The sequence below is a fragment of the Bufo bufo genome, chromosome 2 (assembly GCF_905171765.1).
Source record: "Bufo bufo chromosome 2, aBufBuf1.1, whole genome shotgun sequence".
In the NCBI taxonomy this organism is placed as follows: domain Eukaryota; kingdom Metazoa; phylum Chordata; class Amphibia; order Anura; family Bufonidae; genus Bufo; species Bufo bufo.
Genome location: NC_053390.1, coordinates 118,556,584 through 118,578,830, shown reverse-complemented (window position 1 = coordinate 118,578,830; position 22,247 = coordinate 118,556,584). Strand labels below are relative to the sequence as shown.

Here is a 22,247-nt window from a genome sequence, read left to right as displayed (position 1 = left end):
AAACAAAATATATTTATTGCCCCGATTCTGTAGTTTGCAGAAACACCCCATATGTGGCCGTAAACTACTGTACGGGCACACAGTAGGGCATAGAGGGAAAGGTGTGCCGTATGGTTTTTGGAAGCCAGATTTTGCTGGACTGGTTTTTTGACACCATGTCCTATTTGAAGCCCCCCTGATGCACCCCTAGAGTAGAAACTCCATAAAAGTGACCCCATCTAAGAAACTACACCCCTCAAGGTATTCAAAACTGATTTTACTAACTTTGTTAACCCTTTAGGTGTTGCACAAGATTTAATGGAAAATAGAGATACAAATTCAAAATTTCACTTTTTTGGCAGATTTTCCATTTTAATATTTTTTTTCCAGTTACAAAGCAAGGGTTACCAGCCAAACAAAACTCATTCTTTATGGCTCCGATTCTGTAGTTTACAGAAACACCCCATATGTGGTCGTAAACTGCTGTACGGGCACACGGCAGGGCGCAGAAGGAAAGGAATGCCATACGGTTTTTGGAAGGCAGATTTTGCTGGACTGTTTTTTTTCACACCATGTCCCATTTGAAGCCCCCCTGATGCACCCCTAGAGTAGAAACTCCAAAAAAGTGACCCCATTTTAGAAACTACGGGATAGGGTGGCAGTTTTGTTGGTACTAGTTTAGGGTACATATGATTTTTGGTTGCTCTATATTACACTTTTTGTGCGGCAAGGTAACAAGAAATAGCTTTTTTGGCACCGTTTTTTGTTGTTGTTGTTATTTACAACATTCATCTGACAGGTTAGATCATGTGGTAATTTTATAGAGCAGGTTGTCACGGACGCGGCGATACCTAATATGTATACAATTTTTTTTATTTGTGTAAGTTTTACACAATGATTTCATGTTTGAAACAAAAAAATGTTTGTGTCTCCATAGTCTAAGAGCCATAGTTTTTTCAGTTTTTGGACGATTATCTTAAGTAGGGTCTCATTTTTTGTGGGATGAGATTACGGTTTGATTGGCACTATTTTAGGGGGCATATGACTTTTTGATCGCTTGCTAATACACTTTTTGTGACGTAGGATGACAAAAATTTTTTTTACATGGTTTTTATTTTTATTTTTTTACGGTGGTCACCTGAGGGGTTAGGTCATGTGATATTTTTATAGAACCGGTCGATACGGACGCGGCGATACCTAATATATGTATACTTTTTTTTTATTTATGTAAGTTTTACACAATGATTTCATTTTCGAAACAAAAAAAAATCATGTTTTAGTGTTTCCATCGTCTAAGTGCCATTGTTTTTTCAGTTTTTGGGCGATTATCTTGGGTAGGGTATGATTTTTGCGGGATGAGATGACGGTTTGATTAGTACTATTTTTGCGTACATGCGACTTTTTTGATCACTTTTATTACCTTTTTTGGGAAGTAAGGTGGGCAAAATTTCAATTTCATCATAGTTTTTTATTTTTATGGCGTTCACCGTTCGGGTAAAGTAACATGACCGTTTTATAGATCAGGTCGTTACGGACGCGGTGATATCAAATATGTGTAAGGAATTTTATTTTTTTCATTTTTAATCAGTGATAAATGTGTTTTTTGATTGATTTTTACTTTTTTTTACTTTTTTTTTTACCCAAACCCACTTGGTTCTTGAAGATCCAGTGGGTCTGATGTCTGTATAATACAGTACAGTACACTATATAGTGTATTGTACTGTATTTTACATACACTTTGTCTGAACAGATCTATGCCTTTAGCACAGATCTGGTCAGCACCATGGACTGCAGGATGCCTGAAAAGACGTCCTGTTGCCATGGGAACCTTCCCCGTCTGCTCAGTTGTGGCCACAACTTCGCAGACGGGGAAGGGCAAGGAGGGGGGCTCCCTCCCTCTGTGACCCCATCCTGTCTGGGGGCTGCAAAGGCACAGCAGCCCCCGATGGGAGAGGGAGGGAGCTCCCGACTGTTAATCTCTGCTCTTCCATACCGCGGTCCGTACGGACCGCGGTATGGAAAGGGTTAAACGGCTGACATCGCATCACAGATGTCAGCCGTTTGCACCAGAGTGTCAGCAATGTACTGACACTCTGGTATAACCACTGGCCACCAATGATTATTCAAGAAGAGGCGGGCGGGGGATCGCGATCCCGCCTGCCGCACCGCCCGTTTCCCGCACCGCCTGCAACCCCCCCTTTGCACCTCTCGCCGTCAGGGACCGCGGGGATCAGAAACTGCAGAAAACGCAGCAAACCGCAGGTCTGAATTGACCTGCGGTTTGTTGCGATCGCCGACATGGGGGGGTCACGGGACCCCCCTGCGCATTTAGCCGAGGTGCCTGCTCAATGATTTAAGCAGGCACCTTGTTCCGATCACTGCCAGTCGGGCGGCAGTGATCGGAACAACACATGACGTACCGGTACGTCATGTGTCCTGAAGAGGTTAAAGGGAACCTGTCACCGGGATTTTGTGTATAGAGCTGAGGACATGGGTTGCTAGATCGCCGCTAGCACATCCGCAAAACCCAGTCCCAATAGCTCTCTGTGCTTTTATTGTGTAAAAAAAAAAACTAATCCCGGTGACGGATTCCCTTTAAGTGTATACTAATTCTGTGGGGCTTTATATACTATCAGTTAAAGACAATAATGCCTCGCTGTGGAGGTCTTTGTTAGGGGGGCGGGTGAGGTGTTGTGGAGGTCACTGTTAAAGGAGCTGGCTGCTGTGAAGGTCAAAGTTAAGGGGATGGGCTGCTGTAGAGGTCACTGTTAAAGGGTCAGGCGGTGTGAGGGGGTCACTGTTAAGGGGGGGCGGGCCGCTGTGGAGGTCTTTGTTAGGAGGGCAGGCGGGGCACTGTGGGGAGTTCACTGTTAAGGGGGCGGGGTGCTATAGAGGTCACTGTTATGGGGGATACTGTTGATATCTTTTAACGACACACATAAACATTAAATGAAATAGTGGAAATATACCTGTGCGAAGCCGGGTCTTCCTGCTAGTGTGTTTTATAAAGCCGAAAACATGAAATGTTACTCCCACAACCCCTTTGGCATGCATTTGTACTAATTTGGTGCAGATATGTTTTGCCTCCTGTTATGATCCTGGAATGGTTTTTGATATTTAGAGTAACTCCATTTTTCCCCGGCGCCTCCCCAGGCACTGACAGGAGGGTGCTCCCCACCCAGGAGGGTGCTCCCCGCCCCAGGACATGAAACAACACGGAACCTCAAACTTTAAAAGGGCCTCCTCCCCTGACCTAATCAGTGTTGTTTCCTGTCCCGGATAGCGTGGAAGCTCCTCCTGTGTTCCTGAGCAGGTTCACTGTGAAGATAGCGAATGGCCTGGTCTCTTTCCCCAATAGTTAGGAGGGCTGTCGCCGTGGTCAGGGGCTCTGTGGACGTGCAACCTCCCTTCCCTGTACCTTTGGCATAAATCCTCGTGCAAGGCAGCCCCGGGCTTTATTCTGTTCACTCCATTTGGGGAGCGCAGCAGTTTCCTTGCGGCATTCGGTGGGCGGAGACTCCCTGGAAGGAGTCTCGTTCTGGGCAGGAGTTCACGGACGTGTCTTAGGAGGCCGGGAGATTTAAATGGAGGCCGAATGCAGGGAGCAGCGACACGTGCTGTTCCCTTCCCTGCAATGTCGGAGCCTCTGACCCAGATACCGCCCGCAAGCCTCTGGATGTGACCGCAAGCACCATCAGCCTCCTGTCCTCACTTGGGCAGATATGGGTGTATGGGGATGTTATGCCTATTATCCACCTTTGGTGCCTGGTGCTGGTGTCTATTCCTGAGGGAACCCTACTTTTTTTTTCCATTTATTTTTGTAGGGAAAAGACACCGCCACCTCCAAGGCACCTGGGTCTGATTCTAGTCCACAAAATGCGCTATCTGCATGAAGTCATTTATATTTATCTAAAGCCAAGAAATTACTTTGCCCAAAATGTGTTGGAAAAGTGGAGGCCGAAGCATCTCCTTCCTTATTACTCTTTGCGGAGTATGATACGTGAAGAGATTAATGCTGCAGTGGAGTCTAGGTTACCTCCCTCATTGCCGCAAGCCTCTACGTCTCAGAAATCCCAGAATTCCCAGTTATTCGGGTTGGATTTGGATGAAGGGGAAATCGTTTCCGATATAGACTGTGATTCATCTGACGACAGGCAGGGGAGAGACCATTGTTTCTCCCGGAAGATACAGACAGTTTCTCAAAAACTATAAGAGCTACTATGCACCTGGAGGAGTCTAAAGAAAGTCGCTCCATCCTGGATCAGATGTTTCAGGATCTAGGAGAGAGGAAAAGACGTGTCTTTCCGATCCATAATAATGACAAGGCCCTAATCTCGAGGGAGTGGAGGGATCCCAAAAAGAGAACCCCCGATTACAAACACTTTCAAAAGAAAGTATGCGTTTTTGGACTCTGTCTCAAGTCTTTGGAATAAAACTCCAAAGATGGATGCTCCAGTGCCACGGATATCCAAAAAATCCTTTCTCCCGTTTGAGGACATGGGATTACTTTGTGATCCGATGGATAAGAAGTGTGAGAACTTACTAAAAAAGGCTTGGGAAGTAAATACAGCTATTTTCAGACCAAGCATTGCATCCACCTGTACTGCCAGATCCCTATCAGTGTGGCTCAATCAGCTAGACGATCATCTTGCAGCAGGAACCCCAAGGGAAAAAAATTTGGCCTCAGTGCCCATGCTTAAACAGGCCTCAAATTCTCTGGCCAACGCCTCGGCAGATTTAGTCAGGTTGTCAGCAAGATCAGCTGCTATTTCTAATGCCACCCGCAGGGCTGTGTGGCTCCACTCTAGGTTGGGAGATGCTGGTTCAAAAAAACTGTTATGTTCCATCCCATGTGAGGGGATAGGCTTTTTGGGTTATTATTGGATGACTTTTTAGAGCAGGCTTCCGATAAGAAAAAAGGTTTTCCCACTGAATCAAACCATTTTGCCTAAACCAGAACAAAATAAGCATAAACCAGAACAAAATAAGAGGGAATACTCAGGAAGATGGCAATCATCAAGAGGAAGAAACAAGGGATTCCTCTTCAATCCTGATAACCCGTCAAAAAACACTCAATAACGCCAGAGGCCAGGTGGGAGCAATTACCAGCAGACGAGGCTGGGGAGGCCATGCAGGGGACCTTATGGTTCAAGGAGTCTGGGATGATTCCATGTTAAATGCATCATCAAACCTAAGAGAGCTCAGAGCAGTCTATGAAGTTCTTCTAGCCCTTCACTCAAGAACCTCTCTCGATCATATCAAGATCCTGTCGGACAATATGACGACAGTCGCTTATTTAAACAGGCAAGGAGGTACGCGAAGCAGTTCTCTGGCAGCAACATCAGAGGGCTTCACTGAATATGACTATTTTAGTCATTTTTTCAGTGACCACTTTGTGAATCTGATGGTGGAGCAAACGAACTTGTACGCCCAACAGTTCATTGCTCAACACCCGGCCTCCTTTTTGTCTAGGGCCGGTGGCTGGACTTTGGTCAGTGCAGCCGAGATGAGGACGTTTTTGGGCCTCGTTCTGCACATGGGCCTAGTTAAAAAACCCAGTGTCAGGCATTACTGGAGTGGGGACGTCCTCTACCAGACCCCACTTTACAGTACGGCCATGACACGTACCCGGTTTGAGGCCATTCGGAAATGCCTGCATTATGACCGCCTGTACAAAATCAGGCCTGTCATCGATCACTTCGGGGCCAAAATTTAGAGGCCTATGTACCTGGAAGGGAGGTCGCGGTTGATGAGTCTCTCATTGCTTTCAAGGGGAGACTCATTTTCTGCCAGTATGTTCCCTCTAAGCAGGCGAGGTATGGCGTGAAACTGTACAAACTTTGTGAGAGTGCCTCAGGGTACACTTACAAGTTTTGTGTGTACGAGGGGCGAGATTCTCGTATTCAACCCCCAGAATGTCCCCCCACTCTGGGTGTTAGCGGGAAACTTGTGTGGGACCTTATGCGCCCACTGCTAGATAAGGGTTACCACCTGTACGTGGATAACTTTTATACTAGTATACTCTTGTTCCAGTCTCTCGCCGCCAGATCCACGTCCGCTTGTGGGACCGTGCGGAAAAATCAATGCAGCCTCCCTACCTACCCCCTCCAGGTACCTATTCACAGGAGTGAGAACCGTGCCCTTACCAGTGGAAACCTGATGCTGGTCAGATATAAGGACAAGAGGGATGTCCTTGTACTGTCCACAATTCACAGTAATGGCATCACGCCTGTCCCTGTGCGAGGTACCGCGGCAATGGTCCTCAAGTCCGATTGTATCATCGACTACAATCGGTATATGGGAGGAGTTGATCTCTCTGATCAAGTCCTCAAGCCACATAATGCCATGCGCAAAACCCGGGCATGGTACAAAAAAGTTGCGGTCTACTTGGTACAGGTTTCCTTGTACAACTCTTTTGTGCTGTCCCAGAGCGCTGGCAACACAGGGAAATTCCTTCAGTTCTATGAGGCAGTCCTCAAGGACCTGATCTTTTCTGACCAGGAAAGAGCAGGCCGGAGTACCTCGGGAACTGGAGGCGCCAGGATCGTCCCTGGCCAACACTTTCCAGGTGTGGTCCCCCATATTGGAAAGAAGGGACGTTCCCCAAAAAAGTGCAGAGTGTGTAACAGGAGGGGGATACGGAAGGACACCACCACTCAGTGTGACACGTTCCACGATCATCCGGGCCTCTGCATTGACTGTTGCTTCAGGGAGTACCACACTTCCATGAAGTACTAAATTTATAATCCCCTTCCCCAATTTTAATTCTATTTAGCCACTGACAATCGCCCAGAAAATAAAAACTATGGTTCTCAGACTTGAGACACTAAAACAAAAGAATTTCTTTTTTCAAAAATGTTATTTTGTAAAAGTAAAATAAATTTTAAAAAAATTTGACATATTAGGTATCGCCGCGTCCGTAAGAATCTGCCCTATAAAAATACCCCATGACCTAACACCTCAGATGAACACGGTCAAAAAAAAGAAAATGGTGCCAAAACTGCTATCACAAAAAGTGTAATGGCAAGCGGTCAAAAAGTCATATGCCCCCCAAAATAGTGCCAATAAAACCGTCCTTTCATCCCACAAAAAATGAGCCCCTACCTAAGACAATCGGCTAAAAACAAAAAAAAATTACTCTTAGACTATGGAGATACTAAAATGTTTTTTTTTTTTTTGTTTAAAAAAGGATAATATAGTGTAAAACCAAAATAAATTTAAAAAAAGTAGACATATTAGGTATCGCTGCGTCCGTAAGAATCTGCTCTATAAAAATACCCCATGACCTAACACCTCAGATGAACACGGTCAAAAAAATAAAATGGTGCCAAAACTGCTATTTTTTGGCAAATTTTTCATTTTAATTCATTTTTTCCAGTAACAGCAAGGGTTAACAGCCAAACAAAACTTAATATTTATTACCCTGATTTTGCAGTTTACAGAAACACCCAATATGTGGTCGTAAACTGCTGTATGACCAAACGGCAGGGCGCAGAAAGAAAAGGAACGCCATATGGTTTCTGGAAGGCAGATTTTGATGGCCTTTTTTTATTTGCACCATGTCCCATTTGAAGAACCCCTGATGCACCCCTAGAGTAGAAACGCCATAAAAGTGACCAGCCCTCAAGGTATTCAAAACTGATTTTACAAACTTTATTAACCCTTTAGGTGTTCCTCAACAGTTTATGGCAGATGGAGATGAAATTTCAGAATTTCTATTTTTGGTAACCTTGCCTCACAAAAATGTAATATAGAGCAACCAAAAATCATATGTACCCTAAAAATAGTCCCAACAAAACTGCCACCTTATCCTGTAGTTTCCAAAATGGGGTCACTTTTATGGAGTTTCTACTCTAGGGGTGCATCAGGGGGGCTTCAAATGGGACATGGTGTAAATAAACCAGTCCAGCAAAATCTGCCTTCCAAAAACCACACGGCGCTTCTTTCCCTCTACGCCCTGCCGTGTGCCCGTACAGTAGTTTACAAAAACATATGGGGTGTTTCTGCAAACTACAGAATCAGGGCAATAAATATTGAGTTTTGTTTGGCTGTTAACCCTTGCTTTTGTTCCTGGAAAAAAATGGATTAAAATAGAAAATTTGCCAAAAAATGTAAATTCTGAAATTTTATCTCCATTTGCCATCAACTCTTGTGGAACACCTAAAGGGTTAACGACGTTTGTAAAATCAGTTTTGAAAACCTTGAGGGGTGTAGTTTCTAGAATGGTGTTTCTATTATGTAAGCCTCACAAAGTGACGTCAGACCTGAACTGGTCCTTAAAAAGTGGGCTTTTGAAAATTTCTGAAAAATTTCAAGATTTGCTCCTAAACTTCTAAGCCTTGTAACATTCCCAAAAAATAAAATTGCATTCTCAAAATGATCCAAACATGAAGTAGACATATGGGGAATGTAAAGTAATAACTTTTTTTGAAGGTATTACTATGTATTATAGAAGTAGAGAAATTGAAACTTGGAAATTTGCTAATTTTTCTAAATTTTGGGTAAATTTGGGTATTTTTTTTATAAATGAAAATTACATTTTTGGACTCCATTTGACCAGTGTCATGAAGTACAAAATGTGACGAAAAAACAATCTTAGAATGGCATGGATAAGTAAAAGCGTTTTAAAGTTATTCACACATAAAGTGACACTGGTCAGATTTGCAAAAAATGGCCTGGTCCTTAAGGTGAAATATGGCCGTGTCCTTAAGGGGTTAAATGGATGCCTTAGCCCATTACCATAGAGTCCCATTGTACAACCAAATGTATCCAGCTAACATATCCGTTTTTTTTACTGGCCTCCACAGTTTGCTAGATGGGACAAAAACATGATGTGAACATAGGCTAACACTACTTGGTACTGCTGTATAATGTCCTCTATGTTATTGCTTCAGAGAGTATGTGTGAGAGATAGCGAGGGGAGCAGTGTCTCCTCTTCTGTTCGTGTGCAGTGTATGGGAGACATCATTACAGCTCTATCCACTACCTGAGGGAAAACTGACAATTAGAGATGGAGTCTGCAGATGGAAAAACTACTGAAAAATACAACTACCTATACAAAGTCATGTAATGGTCGGAAACTGTTGTTCTACATGACAGCTAACTAAGAGAACATAAGTAAATATGTAAAATGTTATGTTTTTTTTCTAAAGATGATTATTAAATAGTTGAATTGTTGCCACTGAAAATGGTGGGATACATGCTGGATAATGTCCGTAAATGAATTGTGTGTCCTTTTTATATGAATGGTCTATGCCCAGACGCCCTGCAGTTATCACCAGGGAAGCAGCCAGTGAGCGAATCATTCCCTTACAGCAATGTTGAAATATGAGAGATGCTCTTTGAAGTCGGTCTTCACTTTGGCTAATAGCAGGATAAATTTAAATGGATTTTCAGAGAGTTAGGCAGACATTCCCCTTTAAATTATTATTGGTAACACACACTATCCGTAAATAAAAAGTCTCTCATTGTTGAGGGCATCTCAGAATGCCAAAATTACCAAAAAATGCACAATATGAATAATTAAACCAAGATGTCTGCTGGCCGTTAAAGAAATAGGTGGCTCTTGCCATGTCCAGCCAACTTTTCTCTAAGTTATGTGCTTTCTGTTTTTTGGTTACAATTACCCTTGGCCTTGATAAGGCAGAATGACCACCTCTCTGAGAAGAACACCCCCTAGTCCAGATTTTACTGCCCAGAAGACCACTTTTCAATGAAATTTCGGGTTGTTGTCTCAAAGAGGTGTCACTTTTTATTTGGATGTGATCTGTCATCGGTATCGGTAAACAGACGTGCTCACTAGTCAGTAATTTTCTCTTCACAGGATAGAATGTCTTATTGTAGCCAATGATGCAACTGTGAAAGGAGGCACCTACTACCCTATCACGGTTAGGAAGCACCTCCGAGCACAAGAGATCGCCATGCAGAACCACTTACCTTGTGTATACTTAGGTGAGATGAATTTATAGTAAGGTACAGTGCATTGCTATGTATCACTGTTTGTCACACCCTTTTGTCCTTTTAACACCATGTCATTTTAGGTTCAAAGTTCTGTGCTGATGAATTTCATAAAATCACAACTTTTTATATGGATCAGAGTTGTTTTATTCAGATAATGAGCTCAGCTATAGAATTAAAGGGAGTCTGTCACCAGGAAACTCACTGGTAAATTAGGCACAGTGTCTTGCAGGGCTACATCAGCCGAATGTAATGATACCTTTCACTAAGTGATCTGTTGATTCATTCAGGAGGCAAAGTACTTTAAATCCATATGCAGATGAGCAGTTAAGTGCACTAAGGGTGGGCTCAACCTACTTTTTGCATTATTGCTCCTCTATGAGCCACTCCTTCTCAGCACAGAGAGATACAACTCCTATATAGATAAGTAATCCATTGTTAGTTTACTGCTACTGCAAGGAAAATATATTATCTGTTAGTGTAATAGTAGATTAGTAGAATTGGGATAACAGTATGTCAGCTCTGTTGTCTTCATAAGCCTAGATAGAAATGTCCACAGAAGAGCAGTGCACTTACAAGTCACACTCATCCCTATCCCTCTCTGGTCACAGTGATGGTCTGACTGAGAAAGTGAAGCGATGCTGCCTGCCGTGCAAAAAGTCCAAACAGAGAGGAAGTTAAAGGGAACCTGTCATGTGGATATTTGATTATAATCTAACTAATTATATACAATCATTAACTACTAAAAAGGGCCTTAGATGTATTCTCTTACTGGTGTGACAGATGGTTACCTCATAATATACACACAAAGATGCCGCATGCTAATGAGCTGATTGGAGTCCAGCGTGATGTCATTAAGTCCAGCGTATATTTAATTCAGAGCTATAGCCACTCCCCTGCCCACCTGCTGCTGATTCATATGGAAACAAACTGTCATTCAGCAGCAGGTGGGCGGGGAGAGTCAGGAGCTCATGGATATTCATGACTCATCATTATCAGCTGGAGCTTTTCAAAACAAGATGTTGGCAGATTGACTGGGTCAATTAAAGAAAGTGACCCAGCATTGTGCTAGGAGAATCAGTCACTTATTTATGTTGCCCTTAGTTAGGACACCATAAAACTGGTGACAGGTTCCCTTTAAGAGCCAGGACAGAAAGTAGTAGTAGTAACTTAAAAATGATATCCAGAAAACCATCCACCTGTTATGTTTGTAAACTAAATTACATAGAATATTCACATAAAGGCTGCTAATATTTCAGAAAAATCTTTGGATAGTAGTGTCCCTTTAAATGCTGGGCACTAGGGCAGATGAAGTGAAGCAGATATGATTGCTGCCAAGTGTCATTTTACAATTAAAAGACTTAGTTATGCCTTTACAGATTGACCTCAGATCTGTACAGACAATTCATTCTCCAGGGAACCGAACAACAGTGTCGTTTAGCTGAAAAAGGTTTCCACCATTAGCCAGCTCAAATATCCATTTTTTCCTGAATTTAATTTGTAGTGGATTCTGGTGGAGCAAACCTACCTCGTCAGGCGGATGTATTCCCAGACCGTGATCATTTTGGCCGAATTTTCTACAACCAGGCGAGGATGTCATCGCAAGGAATTTCTCAGGTGACTTTGTAACTTTGCATATACAGTGAAATTCCTTTGTTCTGGTATGTGATAAAATCCAGATCTTGCTATGGGCGATATTTTATCCCCTGTGGATAGGGGATAACTAGAAAGTTGGCATTGTCCCTTTAACATGCTTTGTACCAAATAATGAAATCAGATTGAGGGTAAGAGAGTTCTCCACAAGGGGACTGATGATGGCGAATTTTCTGTATGAGGGGACTGATGGGGTGCAAAAGGACTGATTTGAATATACAAAAGACAACCTCCTTTAGAGCCACAGTACACCACTAGAGAAAAGTGTGGTCAAGGTTAGTGGTGGGATACTTCCCATCCTTCACCCTTATTTCCACCGTACCATATGCAGTAAAATGTGCGATGGGCCCTACTTTTTGCCTTTACAACGACTTCACCTTTCATAAAAGATTTCCAGTACAAAGTTTTGCTCCATATTCATGTATCTTTGTATATAATTCCATTAATCTGGCATGTGATAAAATCCAGACGTTGCCTCTGCTGTTCACTGTAGTGTGCTCCCTTCCCAATTTTTCATTTTTTATTTTTTTTTATTTTAGCACAAGCCCGCAATATAACAAAACGTAACTAAAGACTTTCTGAATGCATTGTATACGTATCTGCTCCTCTTCATTCCAGCTCCTAGGCCAGTGATGGTGAACCTTTTAGAGACCGAGTGCCCAAACTGCAACCAAATACCCACTTATTTATCGCAAAGTGCCAACACGGCAATTTAACCTGAATACCAATATAGTATATCTTCCATGCACTTTATCATTTAGCTATAATAGCTTAATAGCCTACATTCAGTGCGCTGCCTGTGCTGTTCATAGTGCGTCCTGTGCTGATGAATGGCAGGAAAAGTCTAAAGTATATTGGTACGCCATAGACTTTTTCCAAGGCGCGGGTGCCCACAGAGAGGGCTCTGAGGGCCGCCTCTGGCACCCGTGCCATAGGTTCGCCATCACTGTCCTAGGCTGTCTTCAGCCGACTTTGGCCACCATCTGCAAACTTGCTGTGCAGAAGGGGTCACATGTGTTGCTGCAGCTAATAACTGGCTTCAGCGGTGATATGTTCCCCATAGGGTTGCACCGGGTATCGAATTATCGATACATAATCAATACTTTTGTACCGGTATCGATTTGATACCGGGATTTGCCATTTACTGATACTAGACTGTGCTACTGCGCAACCTAGTATCAGAGAACATGGAGCGCGCTGCTCTCAGCGCGCTCCATGTTCCCTCAGCAGCACAGGGGGGAAGGAGTCACTCTTTCCCTCCCCCCGGTGCTGCTGCTGCCGCTGTCACCAATGAGGAGAAAAAGGGGAGGAGGAGGGGAGGGGCTGTGTCCACTGTGCCACCAATGAAGATAACTGATGCGGCACCTGAGGGGTTACCTACCGCTGACCGCAGCTCCCTTTCATAGAGGTTGGGTGCCGGCTATGTGATTCTGCCGCCGGCACCCGCCTCCTGTATTTGTATTAATAGTTTAAAAACATTGGTGGCGCAGTGCACCCCCCCCCCCCAACCCCCCCAGTATTAAATCATTGGTGGCGCAGTGTGCCCCCCCCCCCCGTATTAAATCATTGGTGGCGCAGTGCGCCCTCCGTCCCAACCCCCCCAGTATTAAATCATTGGTGCACAATTTCCATTGTAATCTCCCTGCTGCTGTGTGCACAGGGCAGCAGGGAGAGTGTAAAGTCCTATTCACCCTAATAGAGCTCTATTAGGGTGAATAGGACAAGGGATGAAAAGATCCCAGGTTCTAGCCCCTAAGGGAAAAAAAGTTTAAAAAAACAAACACCAAAATATTAAGTATAAATCACCCCCTTTCCCAATTTTACATTTAAAATATATAAACAATAAATAAACATATTACATATCGCCACATCCGAAAAGTCCAGACTATTAAAATATTGAATATCTCCTATGCGGTGAATGCTGTAACAAAAGAAATAAATAAACTGCGCGATTAGCCATTTTTTTTGTCACCTTGTCCCCCACAAAAAATAGGATAGGACTGTTCGATTATGGGCCGGACGTTCCTTAAATTGCGGTATGCACGCAGCTTTTTTTTAGTTCCCCAGCAGCACATAGCTGCTGGATTATGTGCCGCTTGGAGATGTGACTCCAAGTCCAGAAATTGGCTGTGGCTGCACTGGTGACCTCCATCTGTAGGAAGTTTACAGACAGGGACTGGAAGTCAGGGCCATGCAGCTGAAATAGAGCAGCGGGGGCAGGTACTGTATGTATAGATCTCTTCAGAGCTCCTGCTGGGTGGGAGGAATTGGAAAAAAAAATCCTGAACCACCCCACCAAAAAATGCTAATTCCCATGGCAGGCTACCAGACCCAGAATGTATATTACCAGACACAGTGCCCTATAACATTACCAGACACATATTTATATTACCAGACACAGTAGTGCCCTATAACATTTCCAGACACAGTGCCCTATAACATTACCAGACACAGTGCCCTATAACATTACCAGACACATATTTATATTACCAGACACAGTAGTGCCCTATAACATTAGCAGACACAGTGCCCTATAACATTACCAGACACAGTGCCCTATAACATTACCAGACACAGTAGTGCCCTATAACATTACCAGACACAGTAGTGCCCTATAAAATTACCAGACACAGTAGTACCCTATAACATTACCAGACACAGTAGTGCCCTATAACATTACCAGACACAGTAGTGCCCTATAACATTACCAGACATAGTAGTGCCCTATAACATTACCAGACATAGTAGTGCCCTATAACATTACCAGACACAGTGCCCTATAACATTACCAGACACAGTAGTGCCCTATAACATTTCCAGACACAGTGCCCTATAACATTACCAGACACAGTGCCCTATAACATTACCAGACACAGTAGTGCCCTATAACATTTCCAGACACAGTGCCCTATAACATTACCAGACACAGTGCCCTATAACATTACCAGACACATATTTATATTACCAGACACAGTAGTGCCCTATAACATTACCAGACACAGTGCCCTATAACATTACCAGACACAGTGCCCTATAACATTACCAGACACAGTAGTGCCCTATAACATTACCAGACACAGTAGTGCCCTATAACATTACCAGACACAGTAGTTCCCTATAACATTACCAGACACAGTAGTGCCCTATAACATTACCAGACACAGTAGTGCCCTATAACATTACCAGACACAGTAGTGCCCTATAACATTACCAGACACAGTAGTGCCCTATAACATTACCAGACACAGTAGTGCCCTATAACATTACCAGACACAGTAGTGCCCTATAACATTACCAGACACAGTAGTGCCCTATAACATTACCAGACACAGTGCCCTATAACATTACCAGACACAGTAGTGCCCTATAACATTACCAGACACAGTAGTGCCCTATAACATTACCAGACACAGTAGTGCCCTATAACATTACCAGACACAGTAGTGCCCTATAACATTACCAGACACAGTAGTGCCCTATAACATTACCAGACACAGTAGTGCCCTATAACATTACCAGACACAGTGCCCTATAACATTACCAGACACAGTGCCCTATAACATTACCAGACACATATTTATATTACCAGACACAGTAGTGCCCTATAACATTACCAGACACAGTAGTGCCCTATAACATTACCAGACACAGTGCCCTATAACATTACCAGACACAGTGCCCTATAACATTACCAGACACAGTAGTGCCCTATAACATTACCAGACACAGTAGTGCCCTATAAAATTACCAGACACAGTAGTGCCCTATAACATTACCAGACACAGTAGTGCCCTATAACATTACCAGACACAGTAGTGCCCTATAACATTACCAGACATAGTAGTGCCCTATAACATTACCAGACACAGTAGTGCCCTATAACATTACCAGACACAGTAGTGCCCTATAACATTACCAGACACAGTAGTGCCCTATAACATTACCAGACACAGTAGTGCCCTATAACATTACCAGACACAGTAGTGCCCTATAACATTACCAGACACAGTGCCCTATAACATTACCAGACACAGTAGTGCCCTATAACATTACCAGACACAGTAGTGCCCTATAACATTACCAGACACAGTAGTGCCCTATAACATTACCAGACATAGTAGTGCCCTATAACATTACCAGACACAGTAGTGCCCTATAACATTACCAGACACAGTAGTGCCCTATAACATTACCAGACACAGTAGTGCCCTATAACATTACCAGACACAGTAGTGCCCTATAACATTACCAGACACAGTGCCCTATAACATTACCAGACACAGTAGTGCCCTATAACATTACCAGACACAGTAGTGCCCTATAACATTACCAGACACAGTGCCCTATAACATTACCAGACACAGTAGTGCCCTATAACATTACCAGACACAGTGCCCTATAACATTACCAGACACAGTAGTGCCCTATAACATTACCAGACACAGTAGTGCCCTATAACATTACCAGACACAGTAGTGCCCTATAACATTACCAGACACAGTAGTGCTCTATAACATTACCAGATACAGTAGTGCCCTATAACATTACCAGACACAGTAGTGCCCTATAACATTACCAGACACAGTAGTGCCCTATAACATTACCAGACACAGTAGTGCCCTATAACATTACCAGACACAGTAGTGCCCTATAACATTACCAGACACAGTAGTGCCCTATAACATTACCAGACACAGTAGTGCCCTATAACATTACCAGACACAGTAGTGCCCTATAACATTACCAGACACAGTAGTGCCCTATAACATTACCAGACACAGTAGTGCCCTATAACATTACCAGACACAGTAGTGCCCTATAACATTACCAGACACAGTAGTGCCCTATAACATTACCAGACACAGTAGTGCCCTATAACATTACCAGACAGTGCCCTATAACATTACCAGACACATATTTATATTACCAGACACAGTAGTGCCCTATAACATTACCAGACACAGTGCCCTATAACATTACCAGACACAGTAGTGCCCTATAACATTACCAGACACAGTAGTGCCCTATAACATTACCAGACACAGTAGTGCCCTATAAAATTACCAGACACAGTAGTGCCCTATAACATTACCAGACACAGTAGTGCCCTATAACATTACCAGACACAGTAGTGCCCTATAACATTACCAGACATAGTAGTGCCCTATAACATTACCAGACACAGTAGTGCCCTATAACATTACCAGACACAGTAGTGCCCTATAACATTACCAGACACAGTAGTGCCCTATAACATTACCAGACACAGTAGTGCCCTATAACATTACCAGACACAGTGCCCTATAACATTACCAGACACAGTAGTGCCCTATAACATTACCAGACACAGTGCCCTATAACATTACCAGACACAGTAGTGCCCTATAACATTACCAGACACAGTAGTGCCCTATAACATTACCAGACACAGTAGTGCCCTATAACATTACCAGACACAGTAGTGCCCTATAACATTACCAGACACAGTGGTGCCCTATAACATTACCAGACACAGTAGTGCCCTATAACATTACCAGACACAGTGGTGCCCTATAACATTACCAGACACAGTGGTGCCCTATAACATTACCAGACACAGTGGTGCCCTATAACATTACCAGACACAGTGGTGCCCTATAACATTACCAGACACAGTGGTGCCCTATAACATTACCAGACACAGTGGTGCCCTATAACATTACCAGACACAGTTCTGTATCTCCAGCCACATTTAGATCTATCATATTTTTAACTATGATTTTTTAAGGTTTCATTAACTTAATTGGAACTGTTATGCAACCACAAAGTGTAACTATAGCCACATATTAGTATTGTTAGCTACAGTGACCCATAACATTAGCATGTAATATGTTGTCATGTAATATAAATAAGGCAAACATCACGTTTGAATGCTTGTATAATGATTTTATCGAAGAATATCAGATTTGTACTTGATATTGCTGATATTTTTTAGCAAGGGTTTGGCTTTATGGTACATGTTCTAGGGATCGACCGATATTGATTTTTTAGGGCCGATACCGATACCGATAATTTGTCAACTTTCAGGCCGATAGCCGATAATTTATACCGATATTCTGGCTATTTTTATTTTTGAGGAAAAATTTTTTTTCCAACACAAATCTGCTAAAAATTAATGTTTATTGTTAACGTGTATTAATATTTTTTTTTTTTTTTAAATCTTTTTAATTTATACTTAAATATTTTTGTGTTTTTTTTTTTTTTTTTACTAACTTTTAGCCCCCTTAGGGACTAGAACCCTTGTCCTATTCACCCTGATAGATCTCTATCAGGGTGAATAGGAGCTCACACTGTCCCTGCTGCTCTGTACTCTGTGCACACAGCAGCATGGAGCTTATCATGGCAGCCAGGGCTTCAATACCGTCCTGGCTGCCATGGTAACCGATTGGAGCCCCAGGCTTACACTGCTGGGGCTCCGATCGGAGGAGCAGGGGAGAGGGAATCCTGTGGCCACTGCCACCAATGATTAATACTGGGGGGGGGGGGGCGCACTGCGCCACCAATGATTAATACTAGGGGGCTTGGGGGGGCGCACTGCGCCACCAATGAACATAAGTCTCTCATTCATATACAGGAGGCGGGAGCTGGCTGCAGAATCACATAGCCGGCTCCCGACCCCTATGAACGGTAGCTGCGATCCGCGGCACCTAAGGGGTTAACTACCGCGGACCGCAGCTGCCGTTCATAGAGGCCGGGAGCCGGCTATGTGATTCTGCAGCCAGCTCCCGCCTCCTGTATATGAATTAATGAAAGACTTATCTTCATTGGTGGCGCAGCGGCCACAGCCCCGCCCCTCCTCTTGTCTCCTCTCCTGCTATTGGCGGCAGCAGCAGCACAGGGGGAGGAGACACTGCTTCCTTCTCCCCTGTGCTGCGGAGGGAACACAGAACGCGCTGAGAGCAGCGCGTTCTGTGTTCCCAATACGTTATCGGAATATCGGCAAAATAGATGCCGATACCGATAACGTTCAAAATCCTCAATATCGGCCGATAATATCGGTAAAACCGATAATCGGTCGATCCCTAACATGTTCATATATATTTTTTCATTAATACAAGTGTTCAACAGTGCGTCCTATAACTCCTCTGCAGTATGACCACAAGGTGCAGATAGACGCTAAGTGCCAGCCATTTGTATGATAACAGATGAATACAAATATCTCATTCTTTATAATTTTTTTCCACTTTTTTTTTTCTTTGCTTAATCTGGATTCTTACTTTTGTTTATAACTTGGTGTTCAATATTCAATAATGTTTCTTTGGACGTTAATTGCAGATTGCAGTAGTGATGGGATCCTGTACAGCCGGCGGAGCATATGTACCAGCTATGGCTGATGAGAGCATCATTGTTCGAAAACAAGGAACCATTTTCTTAGGCGGACCACCATTAGTAAGTTAAAAAAAAAAAAAATAGCACATTTTTTTGTCATCCCTGTGATTCAAGATCAAAAATCACATTAACTGGGTGATGAATAAAACACTTACCTGGAGCCCTCCTTTTCATCTTTTTAGCTGTAGATCCACAAATGTCCAGGCTCCTCTTCTGCCAACTAATGGAAGCACAACTTCTTAGACTACCTGATGCACAATGTTCATAAGGTAGCCCAAGACACTTTTTTGGGCCTTGCACTTGTATTGGCCAGCACTGTTCACGTGAGTAGTGCTGGCCAATCCAAGGGCAGCAGGAAGTGTTTTGGGCCACCAAATGCACAGTATGTATCAGGCAGTCTGAGAAGTGGTGCAGCCATCTTGCTTGTCAGAAGAAGAGCCCGGGAATTTGAGGATATGCAACTAAAAATATGAAAAAGAGGGCACCAGGTAAGTGTTCTATTCATTCCTCAGTCAATGTAATTTTTTTTTCTTGAACCTGAGGGTCTCTTTAAAGACTCTGGACACCTTTGCACTAAATAGTCTTCTTTAAAGGGAACCTGTCACCTCTAAAACACATTTTAAACAGACATCATTACCTTACAGTAGCCCCCAGTGTGTTCCTAATCATGTTTTTCATTCCTCCACTGTTTGTTGTATACTTTATAAAAACGCTGTTTTAATCTGTGTTTTCGCTATCCTCAAAGTCAGCTTAAAGTCAAGGGGGCAGCGGCCTCCTTGCTTTAAGTCAAGCTAAGCCCGCCCCTTAACCGTCCTCCCTTCACTGTGATTGACATCCTGCTGTGAGGCTGGGATTGTGCAAGTCTCGCGCATGCGCGCACGCTCCTTGTCACTGCGCGATCCCGTCTCCCACACTCAGCCGGCTGCTTTCCTCTCCCTGCGCATGCGCGCACTTGATGGAAAAACTGTTTTTATGAAGTATACAACAACTAGTGGAGAAATGAAAAACATGATTAGGAACACACTGGGGGCTACTGTAAGGTAATGTTGTCGGTTTAAAATGTGTTTTTGAGGTGACAGGTTCCCTTTAAAAAATTTCTACCATTTTGCTACTGTAAATTTTGAGCAACTCCCTCACATAGCTGGCTGTCCTGCTGAATCTGAAATAGGATTCACAGAGAGCAGATCACACAGAATGTAGATGAGGGAAAGGACACAAAGCAGTTTGCAGGAGAAAGAGGAGGGAGAAAGCAGAGCAAACACTGCAAACTCTACAGGGGGATGGGAATCGAACTCTCCAAAGCATCAGTTTCTATCAGCACAAGGAAGAAGAGCTCTCTCATGAGCTATTGAAAGGGAAATAAAAAATCAGAGCTAGTAAAGTCGGCAGCACCCTGGACACACAGACCTCACAGTCAGCATGTTACTGGGAGGAACATGTCCACAAGAAAAGTCTGAAACCAGGAGCAGGTTTTAAACTGTATTATAGAGCTTTTGAAATGAATGAAGATTGCAGTCAGAAATTAAGAGTTTTATCATGTAGAGAAAGTTAATACAAGGCACTTACTAATGTATTGTGATTGTCCATATTGCCTCCTTTGCTGGCTGGATTAATTTTTCCTTCACATTGTGCACTTCTTATGTATATAAACATTGTGTGTGTGTGTGTATATATATATATATATATATATATATTATAAAGAAAAAAATTCCACGGCACTCCCAGGAGTAAATTAAATGAAGTGTGCTTTATTCACCAGACCGTGACCTTTCAGTCCTCTCACTGGGACTTTTCTCAAGCAGTGAGAGGAATGAAACGTTGCGGTCTGGTGAATAAAGCACACTTCTTTTAATTTAGTCCTGGGAGTGCCGTGGAATTTTTTTCTTTACTTTTTGAATGTTGGATTGTTTCCACAGCCGCAGGCACCCCGCTACAAGTTTTTCGGCAGTGCAGTTCACAACCTTTGGACTTTATAAATATATATTATATATTGTGGTGATGTATACGGTGTGAGTGCTGGAAGGTGTTTATATCCCACCCAGATACCTCAGCTGGGTGAGATAAATAAAATCCAGAAAGCTGCAGGGGTTTTAGCAAAGCATAGTTTACTGAGACAGCTTTGTTTACATTTTGTTCTGGGCTGGATTCTTTTTGGACTGGTAGATATTTTGGTAGTGGGATATGCCAGTCTACACCCTTCCAGTCCAGATATTGTCTTTTACCTGAGGTCAACGCTGGTGAGGCCTGCTGTAATCAAGGAGGGATAAAACCAACCCTCTGTGTGTCAGTCTGAGGAGAGGAAACTGAGGCCAGAGGCTCTGGGTGGTCTCAGCCAGGAGGGCTGAGGGGCCACAAGGCTATATGAAGCCCGATCTCTTCCCTGTCTGGACTTGTGTCTGATGAGCAAGCTTGGAGATTGGACCCTGTGTGCAAGCCGTGCTTAGAGGTGAGTCAGGGAAAACTACTGTGTATTAGGAAGTGCCTAGACTGTCAGGTGTTTATTTGATGTTTGTTTGTGTGGGTGCTGAAGTGCCAAAATAAAGCACCAGTTTGGACATTAAATCTTGTTGTCTGCGAAGAAGTCTGTGATTGCGACCCCCTGAGAGAGCGATCTCTCTCTCTCTCTCTCTCTCTCTATCTATCTATCTATCTATCTATCTATATATATATATATATATAGATCCAGAAAAAGGACGGCACACCGGTCTTGAAAAAGTAAAAGTGGTTTTAATCAACCTTGCGGTACAACGTTTCGGCTCCAATACTGAGCCTTTCTCAAGCACAAATACAAATCAAGTGTGAGCAATTATATAAGTGAGCTAATTACATTACACATCATGTGATCACTACACGTCCCACCCCAAGGGGCGTGTTCAATGTTAACCAATACATAAACATAATTGCAGAAATAGCAAATACAGAAATAAAGCAAATATCATCAGTTACATATATCCGATGTTAATCCCATGTGAGACATCATTCAGGTGCATGTGTCGAACATATATATATAGTGAATATGACAAGGAAGAGGGCAGACCCATCGGCTGCATTCACATCAATACACAGCCAGTGGATGTGTCCAAAACGTGTGAACATACTGAGGGAGGAGCTGAGAAATAGATCAAAAGACACTCTCAAAAAAGCTTATAGCTATGTTATAACTTGATCCTGTGTAGGTTGAACGCCGCAGCTGTACGATCGCTGGGTCCCATTACCAACTCACTGTTGTCTCGATCCGGCACCAGGAAGGGAATATCTCCTGCTGTCTGTCACCTTGCGTCATCAGAGGC

At 43.2% G+C, this 22,247-nt stretch overlaps 1 protein-coding gene across 1 annotated transcript in view; it reads left to right on the top strand.

Annotated features, from left to right (window-relative positions):
• MCCC2 (methylcrotonyl-CoA carboxylase subunit 2) overlaps nucleotides 1-22,247 on the top strand; it is a 174,365-nt gene that overhangs the window by 35,734 nt on the left and 116,384 nt on the right. Inside the window, exons 5-7 of the mRNA XM_040421473.1 lie at nucleotides 9,803-9,930; nucleotides 11,441-11,553; nucleotides 18,904-19,017. Of these exons, the coding sequence (XP_040277407.1) occupies nucleotides 9,803-9,930; nucleotides 11,441-11,553; nucleotides 18,904-19,017 (355 nt within the window). The remainder of the gene's footprint in view (nucleotides 1-9,802; nucleotides 9,931-11,440; nucleotides 11,554-18,903; nucleotides 19,018-22,247) is intronic.